The following is a 17,690-nucleotide window of genomic DNA, read 5'->3' on the forward strand; positions in this document are numbered from 1 at the left end:
CGACCCACGGATCCCGCATACCCGGTTACCCGGGGACAACCCGCTTCAACCCGAAGGCCCAAAAACCGGCCCTTCAAAACCTCTAACCAACTTTCGAAACCCAAATATCTCTCTTATCTTAGCCAACTAAGATAAGATAAGATATTCACCATCACCTATAAATAAGAGGACCCAGGTCCCTCCAGGTATTCACTCATTCCTCACATTTTCTACCTCTTAGATCCATTCTGACTTGAGCGTCGAAGTGTCTTTGCAGGTACCACCCCCCATCGCTCCAGTCAAGCAATCCGGTTCCAGCCTTGCCTGCGGGTTCCCGATCCACCCTTCAACCCGTACCAGAGACATCTCGTACACTAATTATATGTAATAAAGAGATTTTAGAAAGAAAACAAATAATTAATTAATTTATAGATTCGTACAGTAAAATTATTTTGTCTAATCTTTTAGTTTCTATAATTGCCAAAAACATTTTTTCTTTTATATTAATCAGTATTTGATTTATTTTATTTGTCCTTTTAAAAAGAATTCTGTTATTTCATTTGAAACACGTTTAAAGTTTTTTCTTTTCACTTATTATGATTCTATTTATTAAAACGAGAAAAGAAATCGGAATGCTATTCTAAATTTATTGACCTGGAAAATAAAAATCAACAAAAGGGACCGTCGAAATGCATCCGAAATAACGAATTAGAGGGACCACAACGTATGTATTATGGAGAAATGCAAAATTTGATATAATTATATAATAACTTTTAATAATCGTCAACTTTACAGATTAAAGATATAACTGATGATAATTTATATAGACAAAAAAATGGAATATGCTATTTAAAAAAAATAACGCTAAAACCCTAAAGTGTAGAAATAAAAAGTTTGCTTCCATAATTAACTTGTTCATTATTTGTTTTTATAAGATTTAATATTTGATTGCTTCAGAAAAAAAAATAATATTTGATATATTGAGGATAAATGGATGAAATTTGATGTTGATTGGAGGCAAGAAAACGAAGATAAGGTTGGTGAGATAATGATAATTGTACATTGTATTATTTAGAGAAAATGAGTTTTATTTTCTTTTAGAGAGAATAATTATTATTTTTTATATTTTAAGTTTTTAAAGACTTGGACAGAGATAGATGTATAAATGATTTTATATTTAACCAATTTCCTCGTATATATATACCAAATCGTATATATATACCCTAAATACCAAATTTTGAATTTTTTGGTCGTAGAGGTAGCTATTTATCATCATATTTATACTAAATATTTAAGTGGTTAAGTAGAAATATTCCAATGATTTTATAGTTTTTAAAAACCGTGGTTTCTTTTTTTATTCGTAATAAAAAAGGAAACAAATTAAGAGTATATATAGATTCTGAGAATATATTAAGGATATAATTATTTATGCCTCGGGCATAGTGCTTCTGAGGCTTGTAATTGTATTTTGTGGTCATCATCATACGTTATCAAAATTCATAATCAGTATGGACATTTGTAATTGTATGACAAATCATAATCACGAAGGTGTATTGTATTTCTATCTTGAGAACATATTTAAAATTCAATTTGAGTTTTAGTCATGCAGCTATTGGGTCACATGTTTATTATATCACGTATGTTATATTTATGAACAACCACTATAAATACAAAGCCAAAGAGGCTCTCACTCACACTCCCACCATCCTTAGCCACTATTTGCATTGTCATCCAGAACTCAAGACTACTCTTTTTTTTCCCCTGAATTGAGCAATGGAATCGGCATCACCACTATGGCATGTCTCAATGAATTCAACATTATTTGGTACCATTGATGATGAACCAAAGGATTATTCCCTAATAACCCTTTTATTCCCTAAGCAATATTCTTACATGCCCCTATCATTGGTACTCTTGTTCACATGCATTGTCACACATTTTCTTTATTCCAAAAACACAAAAAAACCAAAGCTTCCACTTCCACCAGGACCTTCCCTCTTTACCATGTTAGCAAACCTTTTTGAATTTATTAGGAAGCCACAACAAACATTGGCCAAGATTGCTAAGATTTATGCCCCGGACATAATGCTTCTGAGGCTTGGCCAATCCACCACTGTCATAATATCTTCACCAAACATTGCCAAAGAAGTTCTCCAAACCAAGGATTTGTTGTTCTCGGATCGAACGGTTCCGAGTATTGTAACTTCCCTTGATCACCACAACTATAGCTTGCCCTTCTTACCGGTTTGTCCACTTTGGAAAGATCTAAGGAAAATATGCAATGAACAATTATTCTCCACTAAGGTCCTTGATCTAAGTCAAGGTCATAGGCGTAAGAAGCTTCTAGACCTTCTCGGCGACATGCAAAAATACGGCCAAACCCGCGAAGCTGTTGATGTTGGGCATGCGGCTTTTAGGGCGTGCATAAATTTCTTGTCTAATACTTTTGTCTCCGAGGATTTCGTTGAATCAGTGGAGAATGGTGAGTACAAGGATATTGTGTCCACTCTTTTAAAATTAACCGGGGCTACAAATGTGGTGGATATTTTTCCATTTCTAAAAGTATTTGATCCTCAAGGACTCCAAAGGCACACTATTCATTATCTCAACAAGTTCTTTCACAACTTGGACAAGTTAATTGAGAAAAGATTGAAGTTAAGAGAAGAGGGATATTATGTTACAAACAATGACATGTTGGACGCACTTCTTGATATTTCTCAACAGGATAGCCAGAGGATGGACCGGAAAAAGATCAAACACTTTTTACTTGTGAGTTTATTCTCCTCTCTTGTATTTTCTTTCTAGGTTTGTTTGTCACTACATATCAACTGTGCATGTCTAACCAAGTAGAATCTTGTTATGCCTTTTCTCACTAGTAAATTATATGGTGTATATTATTGTAGGATCTACTTGTAGCGGGAACAGATACAACAGCATATGGATTAGAGAGAGCAATGACTGAAGTACTCCACAATCTAGAGGTTATGTCCAAAGCCAAACAAGAATTGGAACAAAACATTGGAAGAGGTAACCCTATTGATGAGTCCGATGTTGCCAAACTGCCATACTTACAAGCAATCGTAAAAGAGAGTTTACGATTACACCCTCCAGCTCCACTCTTGCTCCCAAGAAAAGCTAAGGTAGATGTGGAAATCTCAGGTTATAGGATCCCAAAGGATGCAAGGGTCCTAATTAATGAATGGGCTATTGGTAGGAACCCTAATGTGTGGGACAATGCCAATTCGTTCTTGCCAGAGAGATTCTTGGGATCTAAAATTGATGTTAAAGGAAGAGATTTTCAGCTGACACCATTTGGAAGTGGAAGAAGAATTTGTCCTGGCTCACCATTGGCTATGAGAATGATTCATGTCATGTTGGGATCACTACTAAACTCTTTTGACTGGAAACTTCAGAGTATGGATAAGAATCAACCCCTCCAAGCTATTCCTCTTCCTATTATAATAATAAACAATTAATTAAGGGGTGTATTGTGAGTTAGAATTTGGTTTATATTGAATTAAAGCATGCCCTAAAGCAAAACACAAGAAAGACTAGTTTACTAGATTCTTTATGTTTAAAAGTAGATTACATAGATGTAATGTTATTAGGAGTTATGTTAAATAGAAGGTGATTCCTTTGGTACGATAATAAATTTATACGTATTGATATGATAAAATTGTGGACAAATTAAAATATTACAGGTGGATTATATTTTTCATGTTAATGATTATTTTTTTTTATTTTAAATATATATCATATCAATGATTTTACTAAATCACCCTTATATTTTAATAAAAAAAATTAATTCAATTTTATAAAAGTACTTAAATATCTTTTTTTTTATATTAGACAAAAATTACTCTAATTCTTTTAATTTAATCAAAATTCAATTAACTTTAACTTTATAATTTTAAATTTAAATCAATTTAAAAATCAATAAAATCAAAATACATTTCATTATTCATTATTCATGTACACTAAAAGATTGTTTTAATTCTAATGAACCCTAATCGAATTTCTTTTACCCCTTCATATAAAGAAGAACTCTGGAAAATTATTCTTCATCCTTGTATACCAATCTGCCAATAAAGATCAACCTCTACCCTAATTCCCTATCCAGACAGTAGCAGTCTATCCTCACCCTCTCCCTTCTTCGTAGCCGCGCTCTTTCTCCATCGGTCTTCATGCGATAGGAGCACGCACTAGCAGCCGCCTTGTCGTTCTCCATTGTTCTCCTCTCCGTCTGGACAAAGAAGAAGAAGAACCCAGTTCCTCCACGTCGTTTCAATTCTGAGTAGGGATTCGGTGTCGCAAGAGGTGGAGGAGGAGATTAAGGAGCCAGAGGAGGTTGAGAGATTCTGCTTAATAACTTTAGTATTTTGTCAAATATGTTTGAATTTCATTCTTATTATGTGATTTCTGCTCCTACATGTAAGTCATTCCTATTCCATCTTTCAAAGGAGTTATGGTTGAAAAGGCATTCAATTTAGCTTCACAAAAGATGGAATTTAAATTTGTGTCCAAGAATTGTAAGTATTAATCTTCTGGTCATGCTTTTTGTTTCATTTTTTATTTTGTCTATTTCTGACTAACCTTTCTTCCCCTTTTTGTAATTTCTTGCATTAGTCCTAACTTACTAATGACATGACTTGAGAAATCAATTCCAATTTGTTTATTTTGGAAAATAATCTAGACTTTGACTCATTTTAGAATTTATATTCATTCTTATGTTCTTTATTGTGACAAAGTTGATAGCGTTTCTGATGAAAGAAAATTTCTAAAGACACAAGCTAATGGGGAGTCAAGTTTGTTCTATGTCGAAATTCTAGGAGGCACAATTCTGCTGCACCGTGTTGAGGAGAAAGTGAGATTCCCTGCCCAATTTGGACGTGAGGTAGGCACTTAACTGATAGAATGCTATGCTAATATAAGAATGAATCACATACTTCTTAATCAGTTTTTTTTATTCCAAGAGGACATCAACGATTACCATTCTTTTACTTATAAGGAAAATTACTCTTGTACTCTATAAAATTGACTTAGGTCCTGGCAGGGTTGCTCAATATGGTAGACAATGCAGACTGGAGGAATCGCAAACATAACAAAGAGGAAGAAATGATCCAAACTGTTAATTGTTCATACATAGAAGACTCAATTTTCAGTAATGCCACTTGTGATTACAGTCTCTTTTGGTTAAATATCCAATTGCTTTAGGTGCTGAATGCCAAATTAAAAGGTACATATTTATTTTTGTAATCATCAACTTTCTGTTTGCTTGATTGTCCGAATCAATTGACTTTTCAGTTGTTCATTACGTGACATGAATTGGTGTTTATGAGACTAAATGATCAGACATTTTTCTCAGCAGTCTCCACGGTAAATCTCAACTCTCTTAACATGGATTCCCTGTGCAGCTGTGCCATCTTTCTTTCTATACATGGTTGATGAATTGTAATATGACAATTGGATGTGTATTGTAGAGATGCCACCTCAACTTTGGGTTAGGATATATTTCAAGTGAAGAACCATAAATCTGAAGTCGTTATTCTATTAAACTGTATGTAGCAACCAACTTGCACTAGCTGCATTGAAGCTTTGAAACAGGTTGGCTTAGTTGAGGGTGAAGGAGGGAGGTTTGTTTCAACTTTCAACCGATGAATTTGTATCATTTTATACGATATTATTTAGAGGTTACAACTTATAATATTTGTGCTGGTAGTTTTTGTAGAGTTAACAGTGTATATTTTATAGACAGATAATTTAACTGGTTTATGAAAGGCCCTTGTTATGGAAATTGAATTCTGTTTAGTAGTAGCTGTATCTCTCTCATTTCTTTTTTAGGTTTGGGAGGATTGGAGGAATGAATTCTTTAATATCATGTAATAATGTAATATGCATACGATCCTGATTGTGTTTTGTTTCTTTTGGTTCATGCGTTGAACTTTTGATTGGAGTACGAAAATCTATAATCTGAGAGTATCTCTATATGTCTCAAGTGGGCATATGTAGCCGTACTTTGATCATTCATTTGATCATTTCGTTCGTGAGGAATTCCTACGACTCTTGTGACAATTAAGTATTACCTTATCTGAACTTTTCCTTCTTAAAGTTCTCATCCAACTAGTATAATTAAATCCACATTAATCATGACTTATTGTTCAATGTTCATTAGAAAGTGTAAATTTCAATTTTGTCATTCTAGTACTTGTTGGGTGAAATTCAGTAACCAGGAAGGATATTATCTAAATTCTTATTATCTTTGATTTGATATAACATTTTACTAAATTGTGAGTACTAACTGACAAGCAATGCCTCAAGTTTTAACCTTTTGTCCACTATAAAGAGTGTCACAACGCCACATCTTTTTCATTAATATCTATCTTGAATGAAACAAATAAATTGGAGGACTCTTCACACTCACACCAGCTTCTAATTAGATTACACTTTTTCATATGCTTGTGACGGATCAAGTAGAAGGACTCTTGCATTTCTGTTCTACATCTTACTGCCATAAATGGAATTAACTTATAAGTTGGAGCCTTTCCCTCAGATACCAAAAAATTTATCAAACTTTTGGATCTTCATTATGATTTTCTGTTGCTTTGGCTTCGGTTCTGCTGACAACACAGTCAAAATGTTCGATCGCCAGAAGCTTAACAGTGAGGGAGTTAGGTCTCCTGTATATAATTTTGAAGGTCATGAGGCAACTATTTGATGCACCACTATTTCATGGCACATTTTATGCTTAATTGAGTGGATTTTATCTACTTTTCTCACATTTATTCAATGAAATAGCATGGTATAATGATTTTTTCCTAATTTGTGCTTAAGTATGAAAACATGCTTTTTAGCCCCTTAATTTGCTAATTTTAATTCATCTTTGATTCCACTAGATGCCTTGATGTATTTGTCAGTGAATTCAGGTTGAAAAGGCTAGGAATGGATCAAAGGAGTGAAGAGAAAAGCATGCAAAATGGAGAACTCATGGAAAATCAAGGATTTGGGATGCATTCACCGACGCTCACGCGTAGCAGACGCACACGCGTGGAATTGAAGCCGCATGGCGACGTGTACGCATGACATGACAAGTATGCGTGGATAGAAAAAAGCCAAGCGACGCGTACGCGTGACCCACACGTACACGTCGATACTCGCACGTGACCTCATTAAAGTGAAAATGCTGGGGGCGATTTCTGAGCTTCCCAGGCCCAGATCCAACTCATTTTCTGAGCCTATTACATGCAGAATTGAGGAGAGTCAAAGGGGGGGGGGGAATCACATAGTTTAGTTTTCATCATGCTTTAGTTAGTTTCTAGAGAGAGAAGCTCTCTCTTCTCTCTAGAATTAGGTTAGATGTAGCTTAGGAATTCTTAGATCTAGGTTTAATTCATACTTTGATTTACTTTTCCCTCTCAATTTCTTGTTCCTTTACCTTTGCTTTCTTAGTTCAGTATTTTACTTCTTGTAATTGTTTACTTTGTTGTTGATGCACTCTTGTTCCTTTTATTTTCCTTTAATGCAATTTGTGTTTGATTTTTTTTTATTTTTTATTTGAGTTGTTGTTGTTAATTTTCTTACAATTGGTAGTGTAGATTTACATTTCTTGTAATCTTATTTTGCTTTCCTTTTATGCCTTCCAAGTATTTGAAAAAAATGTTTGGAAGGATGTTAGAGTAGATTTTTCTATTCTTGGCTTGTGATGGTAACTTAGGTCAACTTGAGTTACTAATGTCCAAGTGTTGATAATTGGTGTCCATTGACTCTAGCATTCCCTAAAGTAATTAGTGAGATGGTTAGGACTTATGGATTAGGACTAATGTAGCTCATTTGACTTTTCTCCACTCGTTAGAGGATGACTTAATAGGATTGATCCTTGCAATTATCATGTTGTGGTTAGTAACAAGGATAAAGATCCTTGATCATCATTCCTTGCCAAAACCTTTTTACATTTGAGTTTCCATTTACTTTCTTGCAATTTATCTTTCATGTCCTTTATTCAAAACCCCAAAAATACTTTACCATAATCAATAGCAAGGACACTTCCCTGCAATTCCTTTGAGAGATGACCTGAGGTTTAAATACTTCGGTTATTTTATTGGGGTTTGTCACTTGTGACAACCAAATTTTTGATTGAGGATTCTTTGTTGGTTTAGAAACTATACTTGTAATGAGATTTCATTTGTGAAATTCTATACCGGCAAAAATCCCTTCATCAAAATGGCACCGTTGCCGGGGAATTGCAAATGTGCGCTTGTTATCGGTTGTTGTACATATGTTAATATTGTGAATAGTTTGCTCTTTTGTTAGTTTGCTTGTTTGATTTAGTAGTTAGATTTTATCTCCTTGTTTTTGTGCTTTTTGTTTTTGCTTATCTACTATGAATTCTGATCATTTCGGCTATGAGTGTGGTTCAATAAGGATATACACCAAGGATGGAACAATCAAGGTTGGAAGGAGCCTCAAGCCTATGGACAATCTTCATGGCAACAACATCCTCCGGTTTCTCATAGGTATAATCCAATCCCTAATGCATATCAATCCAATAGCTATGGTGGACACTCTTGTAGTTACCAACAAGCACCACCATATGCTTATTGATAGAAGCCCAATTGAACAGGTTTGGATTTTCATACTAAAAATAGGATTTGACGTTGCAAGTATAGTCCAAACCCAACAATTGATCATTGATGCGTGAGCATCTTGTCTATCTTTTCCTAGTGAATTTGCATCTAAATTGTTGAATTTAATTAAGAATTAATTATATTTTAGCTACTATGGATGCTATTTTGAGTTTTGTACAATACTGTTTATTTTAGGTAGCATTTGGCGGAATTTGATGGAGTTTCTGCAGAGAAAGAGAAGAAGTCAAAGAGATGACCAGCGAATACCGACGCGGACGCATGGCTACGCGACCGCGCGAAATGGAGGAAATCGCAATGACGCGATCGCGTGCCTGACGCGAACGTGTGGACGACGTGGACACGTCACATGCGCCACGTGCAGAAAATGTAGAAAAACGCTGGAGGCGATTTCTGGGCTGTTTTGACCCAGTTCTTAGCCCAGAAATCACAGATTAGAAGCTGCAGAATGGACAAATCAAGTGGTCCCACCCATCAGCTGAAGACTTGTTAATTAATTCGAATTTAAATTCAAATCTTATTTTAGGAAAAGATATTATTTTAATTTTAATTTTAGAAATTTGATTTTTAAATTATTAGGATTAGTTATAAAAGGGATCCCAAAAGGGTGGTTCCAGAACAACAGATTCCACAACATTATTTCATACAAATTTATATTCCGTATTCCATGAGCAACTAATACTCCACTGTTAAGGTTAGGAGCTTTGTCTATTGTATGGATTGATAATATTATTTTTCTATTTTAATTCATGTTTTGATTTATATTTCAATAATTGTTTTCGTTCTTTATTTTATGAATTTGGGTGGAACGGAAGTATGACCCATGTTCTATTTGAGTTCTTGTAAAACTTGGAAAAGCTCTTTACTTGAACAATAGCTTGAAAACATATTATCCTGAATTTTTAATTGTTTGGACTTAATGGGATACGTGACATATAATCCCCTTATTTTTGGATAATTAGGATTCTTGTGGCATATAAACTGGAATTTGATCATCACCCTCTAATTGAAATCAATTGACCAAGGAATTGGCAGTTGACGAATTTTAGAGGAGACTAGGAAGGTCTAAGGAATTAGGGTCTAGTCACAATTAGGTCGCCATGAATTAAATCTTGCATAATTAAAATAGTTAATAAGAAAAGTCAATCCAGAAAATAAGATAACTCTAAAACCTTAACTATCTTCTCCATATTTTTTCCAAAGTATTTACTTGCTTTTCTTCAATATTTTTGATATTGTTTAATGTTTTTTATATTGCATCTCAACACCAATTTTTGTTTGTCTAACTAAGCCTATCAAACACTATTGTTGCTTAGTCCATCAATCCTCGTGGGATCGACTCTTACTCACGTAAGGTATTACTTGGTACGACCTGGTGCACTTGCCGGTAAGTAAGTGTGGTTGTAAATACCGCACCAAGTTTTTGGCGCCGTTGCCGGGGATTGACTGTGATTAACAACTATTAGTTGTTTGATTGTTTAGATTAGGCGTTTTAATTTTAATTAGTTTATTTTAGTAATTTTTATTGTTTTATTTTAATTTTTTTTATTTATTTTCATTCCGTATTTCATTGTTCCCCCCTCCTGTTTCGTTACGTCCTTTTGCTTTTCATTTTTCTACTATAGTCCATTTTAATTTTTTTATTTCATTTTATTTTCTTTTCTTTTTATTTCCATTTTCTTTTATTTTCATTTTCGTTTCTTTCTATTTTTTATTTTATTTTTATTCTATTAGTTTTATTTTATTTTTATCTCAAAAAAAAAATTTAGTATTAATATTTTTCCTTAGTTCCTGAAATTAAGTTTGGTGTTACCCAGTTAATTTTATTTTAATTTTCTTGTTTATTTTTTCTTTTAAATTTTCGAATTTTTTTAGTATTTTTATTTTATTATTTTACACAGGTTACCTCACAGGGACTTCTCCACACTCTGACGTAGAGAGTCTCATTTTTTTCTTGTTTTCTGCTTGTGTATGCGCAGAAATAGAGACAAAGAACATCTCTTAGACTTTGATCCTGAACCTGAAAGAACTTTCAGGCGACGTTTACAACAAGCAAGACTTTGCAAGACTGCAGAATCCACTATGGCAACTAATAATGCTAATGCCAATGTGGTAAATCCGAATGGGGATGATCAGCAGAGAAGAGTGCTTAGCTCTTATTCTGCCCCTACTGCGGATCTTTATGGAAAAAGTATTGTGATGCCTCCTATAACTGCAAACAACTTTGAGTTGAAGCCACAATTGGTCACCTTGGTGCAACAAAACTGCCAGTATCATGGACTTCCTCATGAAGATCCAAATCAATTTATTTCTGATTTTCTGCAGATATGTGATACTGTGAAGACAAATGGAGTAAACCCAGAGGTGTACAAACTCATGCTTTTTCCATTTGCTCTGAGGGATAAAGCAAAGCTATGGCTAGATTCCCAACCAAAAGAGAGTTTGAATACTTGGGAAAAGGTTGTTACAGAGTTTCTCACTAAATTTTTCCCACCAAAGAAGCTGACTAAGCTTAGTTGGAGGTTCAGACCTTCAAGCAGAAGGATGGCAAAACTCTTTATGAAGTTTGGGAGAGATACAAGCTACTGACTAGGCAATGCCCTCCTGACATGTTCTCCAAGTGGACCCAACTGGATATCTTTTATGAAGGCTTAGGAGAGATGTCAAAGATGAGCCTAGACACTTCTGCAGGCGGTTCATTGCACAAGAAGAAGACACCAGAGGAGACTATTGAGCTGATTGAATTGGTTGCAAGCAACCAATATTTATACACATCTAACAGGAATCCTGTGAACTCTGAGGCCGCTCAAAAAAGAGGCGTGTTGGAAGTAGAAGCTGTTAATGCTCTTCTTGCTCAGAACAAGCTTATGTCTCAGCAAATAAATCTACTTACTCAACAGATGGGTAGCATGCAAGTCTCAGCTATCAACATTCAAAATCCACCCCAAGATACCTCCTATGACATGACAGGTAACTTTATGCAAAATGATAATTATGATTATGCTCAACCCTCTTCTGAACAGGTGAATTACATGGGGAGTGGTCCTAGAAATCCCAACAATGATCCATATTCTAAGACATACAATCAGGGGTAGAGGAATCACCCAAATTTTGGGTGGAGAGATCAACCTCAGAGACCTCAGAACTTCAACAATAGTTCTCAGGGTGGTTTTCAACAGAACAACCATAATAACTGCCAATTTCAATCTCAGCAACAACAACCACCTCAGCAGGCAAATTCTAAATCCCAAGAAGATTCTAAATGGGAGATGATGATGAGTTTTATACAAGAAACCAGAGCCTCTATTAGAAACTTGGAGGTGCAAATGGGTCAAATGAGCAAGCAATTACCTGAAAGGTCTTCAAATACATTCCCTGGTGATACAGTGGTGAACCCAAGAGAAGATTGCAAGGCTATTCAATTGAAAAGTGGTAAGGTGGCTGGTTCTGAGACAAAGGTCAATGAAGATCTAGTTGAAAAGGAAGCTCCAGAGGAGAAGAAGGAAGAAGTAGAGCACGCCCCTCCTAAATGTGCAGACAACCCATTTCCTGACTCTCTTGACACTTATCCCACCTTGCCAAAGGCCCCTGAATACAAGCCAAAAATGCCATATCCTCAGAGGCTTCAGAAGGCGTCCAAAGAAAAGCAATTCTCTAAATTTTTAGATGTCTTCAAGAAGCTGCAGATCAACATCCCTTTTGCAGAGGCTCTGGAGCAAATGCCTCTCAATCTAAATTTATGAAAGAGTTGTTGACCCACAAGAGGAATTGGAAGGAGCAAGAAACCGTGGTGTTAACCAAGGAATGTAGTGCTATTATTCAACACACCCTTCCTGAGAAGATGCCAGACCCAGGGAGCTTTGTCATTCCTTGCACCATTGGAGATGTCGGCATTCAGAGAGCTTTATGTGATCTTGGAGCTAGCATCAACCTCATGCCACTTTTAGTGATGAAAAAGCTTCAAATAGAGGAGGTAAAACCCACTAGTATTTCTCTCCAACTTGCTGATCTTTCTATTAAATTACCTGTGGGTGTGGTTGAGGATTTACTTGTTAAAGTAAGACCATTTATCTTCCCTGTTGATTTTGTTATATTAGACATGGAAGAGGAGGTAAAACCCTCTATTATACTTGGTAGACCCTTTTTAGCTACAGATAGAGCTCTGATTGATGTGCAAAAGGGTGAATTAACCCTGAGGGTTAATGAAGAACAGGTGGTCCTAAATGTTTTTGAAGCCCTCAAGTACCCTAATGATTCTGAGGGGTGTATGAAAATAGATGTTATTGAACCACTTGTTCAAGAAGTACTGGAAGCTGAGGTACTTGATGATGTTCTAGAGCCTATTTCTGAATATGAATTAGTTGAAGTTGATGAATCACCACCCCAAAAGGAGTTGATTCACACGCCTAAAGCAGAGGAGGAAGCCCCCAAGCTTGAGCTCAAACCTTTACCTCCTTCTCTGAAATATGTGTTCTTAGGTGAAAATGATTCCTATCCAGTAATAATTAGCTCTTTCCTAAAGCCTAAAGAGGAAGAGGCGCTTATTTCAGTGCTCAGGAGCCATAAAATAGCTCTTGGGTGGACCATTAGTGACTTGAAGGGGATTAGTCCAACCAAGTGCATGCACAAGATCCTTCTTGAAGATGATGCTAAACCAGTTGTGCAACCACAAATGAGACTCAATCCAACTATGAAAGAGGTGGTCCAAAAAGAGGTAATGAAGTTATGGGAAGCAGGTATTATTTACCCTATTTCTGACAGTTCTTGGGTAAGTCCTGTGCAGGTAGTTCCCAAGAAAGGAGGAATGACAGTGATCAAGAATGAAAAGAATGAGCTTATTCCTACTAGAACAGTCACAGGATGGAGAATGTGCATAGATTACAGGAGGCTCAACACTGCTACAAGGAAGGATCATTTCTCCCTCCCTTTCATTCATCAGATGCTTGAGAGGTTAGCTGGTCATGCTTTTTATTGTTTTCTAGATGGATATTCTGGATATAATCAAATTGCAGTGGACCCTCAAGATCAAGAGAAGACAGCATTCACATGCCCCTTTGGAGTATTTGCCTACAGGAGAATGCCATTTGGACTTTGCAACGCTCCAGCAACTTTTCAGAGGTGTATGCTTTCAATTTTTTTTGATATGGTTGAAAAGTTTATTGAGATATTTATGGATGACTTTTCTGTTTTTGGTAATTCTTTTGAATCATGCCTTAAACATTTATCTCTTGTCTTGAAATGGTGTCAAGAATCAAACCTTGTTTTAAATTGGGAAAAATGCCATTTTATGGTTATAGAAGGCATTGTTCTTGGACACCGGATTTTAAGTAAGGGGATTGAGGTTGATAGAGCAAAGGTGGAGGTAATTGAAAAATTACCACCACCAACTAATGTTAAGGCAATTAGGAGTTTCTTGGGTCATGAAGGATTTTATAGAAGATTTATAAAGGATTTTTCTAAAATTGCTAAACCATTGAGTAATCTGTTGGTTGTTGATGTTCCTTTTGTCTTTGATTTCTGATTGTCTGCATGCTTTTGAAACTCTGAAGGCAAACCTTACCTCTGCTCCCATTATAGCTCCCCCTGACTGGGATTTACCATTTGAATTGATGTGTGATACTAGTGATTTTGCTATAGGAGCTGTTTTAGGACAGAGGCATGGTAAGCTTGTACATGTTATTTACTATTCCAGTCATGTGTTAAATGATGCTCAAAAGAATTACACAACTACAGAAAAGGAATTATTAGCTGTTGTGTATGCTGTTGATAAGTTTAGGTCCTATTTACTTAGTTCTAAGGTTATTGTTTATACTGACCATGCTGCTTTGAAGTACCTTCTAACCAAACAGGATTCTAAACCAAGATTAATCAGATGGGTGTTGCTCCTTCAGGAGTTTGATATTGAGATAAAAGACAGGAAATGGTCAGAAAATCAAGTAGCTGACCATCTTTCCAGAATTGAGCTTGAAGCAGGAGTACAACCACCCACAGCTGTGACTAAGACGTTTCCAGATGAGCAATTGTTCCTCATTCAGCAGGCTCCATGGTTTGCAGACATTGCAAATTATAAGGCCATGAACTTTATCCCAAGGGAGTACAGTAGGCAACAAGTAAAGAAGCTATTAACTGATGCCAAGTATTACATTTGGGAGGAACCATACCTGTTTAAAAGGTGTTCAGATGGTATCATCAGGAGATATGTCCCAGATGATGAAACACAGCAGATTCTTTGGCACTGTCATGGTTCTGAATATGGAGGCCACTTTGGTGGTGAAAGGACAGCTACAAAGGTCCTTCAGAGCAGGTTTTACTGGCCGACTCTCTTCAGAGATTCAAGAGAATTTGTGAAGCACTGTGACAGATGTGCAAAAGCCACGAATCTCCCTGCCAACCATGAAATGCCACAGCAAGGGATTCTTGAGGTTGAGTTATTTGATGTGTGGGGCATTGATTTTATGGGACCTTTCCCACCCTCACATTCAAACAACTATATTCTAGTGGCAGTTGATTATGTGTCCAAGTGGGTGGAAGCTGTGGCTCTACCCACCAATGATGCCAAGGTGGTAATGAGCTTTCTTCAGAGATATATCCTCAGCCGGTTTGGTGTCCCAAGGACACTCATTAGTGATGGAGGAAGTCACTTCTGTAACAGACAGCTGGACTCTCTTCTGCATAGATATGGAGTCTGTCATAAAGTGGCAACCCCCTATCACCCTCAGACAAGTGGACAGGTTGAAGTTTCCAACAGGCAACTCAAAAGGATTCTAGAGAAGACCGTCAGTGTTTCAAGGAAGGACTGGTCTAGGAAGCTTGATGATACTCTCTGGGCATACCGGACAGCATACAAGACTCCAATTGGCATGTCCCCATATCAGTTGGTCTATGGCAAAGCCTGTCACTTGCCAGTTGAGCTGGAGCACAAGGCTTATTGGGCAATTAGGTATCTGAATCTTGATTCAGAAGCTGCAGGAATTAAGCGGATGCTTCAGTTGAATGAGCTTGATGAATTCAGATATTTAGCCTATGAGAATGCCAAGCTCTATAAGGAGAGAACCAAGCTACTGCATGATAAGAAGATTTCCATCAGAATATTTGAGCCAGGACAGAGAGTACTTCTATATAATTCAAGGCTCAAATTCTTTCCCGAGAAGCTGAAATCCCGGTGGTCAGGACCATTTGTGGTTACCAGAGCTTCACCATATGGTCATGTGGAGATACAGGAAGAGAATTCTGACATAAAATTCACAGTGAATGGCCAGAGGTTGAAGCACTATCTTGGAGGCGAGATTGATCGCCAGAGATCCAATCATCTGCTGAACTAGCAGAACTGACCGTCAAGCTAGTGACGTTAAAGAAGCGCTTGTCGGGAGGCAACCCGATAATTTCGTATCCTTAGTTATTTTTCGTAGTAGTAGTTTTTTAACTTGTTTGGTTTTTATTAAATTCTTACTAATTTTTTGATCATGCAGCTATTCTATCACAGGAACCGAACACCTCAAGCTATTTCAAAAAAAAAAAAAGAAGAGCGCACACGACGCGAACGCGTCGCTGACGCGTCCGCGTCAGATGGGAGTGTGTGAAAAAATAAATTTGACAGAGAGTTGCGAGGGAGTGGCGCTGGAATAGTGCCTTTGGCACAAATTGTTCCACGCGACCGTGTAGATGACGCGTCCGCGTCGGGTGGAAACGTTGGCCTCCCACGCGACCGCGTCACTCACGCGGCCGCGTGCCCTGGAATTCGACGTGAAAAGGGTGCACGACCGAAAGTTGTGCTAGAGTGGTGCTGGATTGGCGCTGAACGCCCAATTCTACTCACGCGGACGCATCGCTCACGCGTCCGCGTCATATCCTTCTAATGGCCACTCACGCGACCGCGTGACCGACGCGACCGCGTCAATTAGTATAAGCGCAATTCGCGCGACCGCGTGCCCCACGCGGCCGCGTCGCTTGCGCCGCACAGCTTCCCTGATTTGCCAATTATCTTATCTTTCTTTTCTCCCAATCCTAATTCTCTCTTGTTCTTTTACCTGTATATTCTTCTTTCCTCTCACTATTTATTTTTATTTTCAGTTCTTCTTTGCTTGAGGACAAGCAAACCTTTAAGTTTGGTGTTGACGCTGCGCTTATAGGTTTTCTAGTACAAAAGGGAGGTGAATCATCTTCGCGAAGGAGCACAACCTGAAGAATAAAGCGACCGCTAGGATAATTAAGGTGGTTGAGTTCCTTTCATTTTTTATTCCTCCCCTCTTTTTCTATGTTATGTTCCGGTTTCCTGTTATTTTGCTTTGTTTATTGCATGATCCTTTATTATTTAGAATCCTAGGACTAGTTTAGTTCTCCCTATTGCTTTAATTCTGAAAAAAAATTTTAAAAAAATGTCTCATGTATTACTTACTGAGCTTAATTTCAAATCAAAAATACAGGAGTGATATATTGCATGAGAAAGTGGGTCTATATTGAAGAATTGTCTTATTTACTTAAATGTGGTGGTGTTTTCTGTGATTCTGAATGCATGACATGAACAGTGCATATTTTTTTATAGGGAAGTTTATGAATGTTAAAATTGTTGGCTCTTGAAAGAATGATGAAAAAAGAGAAATGTTATTGATAATCTAAAAAATCATAAAATTGATTCTTGAAGCAAGAAAAAGCAGTGAAAACCACAAAGCTTGCAAAAAAAATGTAATAAAATAAAGAAAAAAAACAAGAAAAAGAAAAAGCAAGCAGAAAAAGCCAATAACCCTTTAAACTAAAAGGCAAAGGGTAAAAAGGATCCAAGACTTTGAGCATTAATGGATAGGAGGGCCCTAAGGAATAAAATCCTGGCCTAAGCGGCTAAATCAAGCTGTCCCTAACCATGTGCTTGTGGCGTGAAGGTGTCAAGTGAAAAGCTTGAGACTGAGCGGTTAAAGTCGTGGTTCAAAGCAAAAAAAAAAAGTGTGCTTAAGAACTCTGGGCACCTCTAACTGGGGACTCTAGCAAAGCTGAGTCACAATCTGAAAAGGTTAACCCAGTTATGTGTCTGTGGCATTTATGTATCCGGTGGTAATACTGGAAAACAAAATGCTTAGG

At 36.8% G+C, this 17,690-nt stretch overlaps 1 protein-coding gene across 1 annotated transcript; it reads left to right on the forward strand.

The window, feature by feature from the left end:
- The first annotated feature begins 1,667 nt into the window (after positions 1-1,667).
- Positions 1,668-3,674, forward strand: LOC107611944 (7-ethoxycoumarin O-deethylase-like). Its single transcript, XM_016313808.3, has 2 exons — positions 1,668-2,748; positions 2,883-3,674. Exons 1-2 carry the CDS (start codon positions 1,753-1,755, stop codon positions 3,453-3,455), a joined length of 1,569 nt encoding a protein of 522 aa, XP_016169294.1. The 5' UTR covers positions 1,668-1,752; the 3' UTR covers positions 3,456-3,674.
- Positions 3,675-17,690: the final 14,016 nt, after the last annotated feature.

The sequence above is a fragment of the Arachis ipaensis genome, chromosome B8, assembly GCF_059453495.1.
Source record: "Arachis ipaensis isolate K30076 ecotype BB chromosome B8, ASM5945349v1, whole genome shotgun sequence".
Taxonomy (NCBI): Eukaryota; Viridiplantae; Streptophyta; class Magnoliopsida; order Fabales; family Fabaceae; genus Arachis; species Arachis ipaensis.

Excerpts from the sequence above, each read along its gene's own strand:
- LOC107611944 (XM_016313808.3), top strand. The coding sequence starts at position 1,753 with ATGGAATCGGCATCACCACTATGGCATGTCTCAATGAATTCAACATTA. Across the intron at positions 2,749-2,882 it reads AGATCAAACACTTTTTACTT|GATCTACTTGTAGCGGGAAC; the intron begins GTGAGTTTATTC and ends ATATTATTGTAG.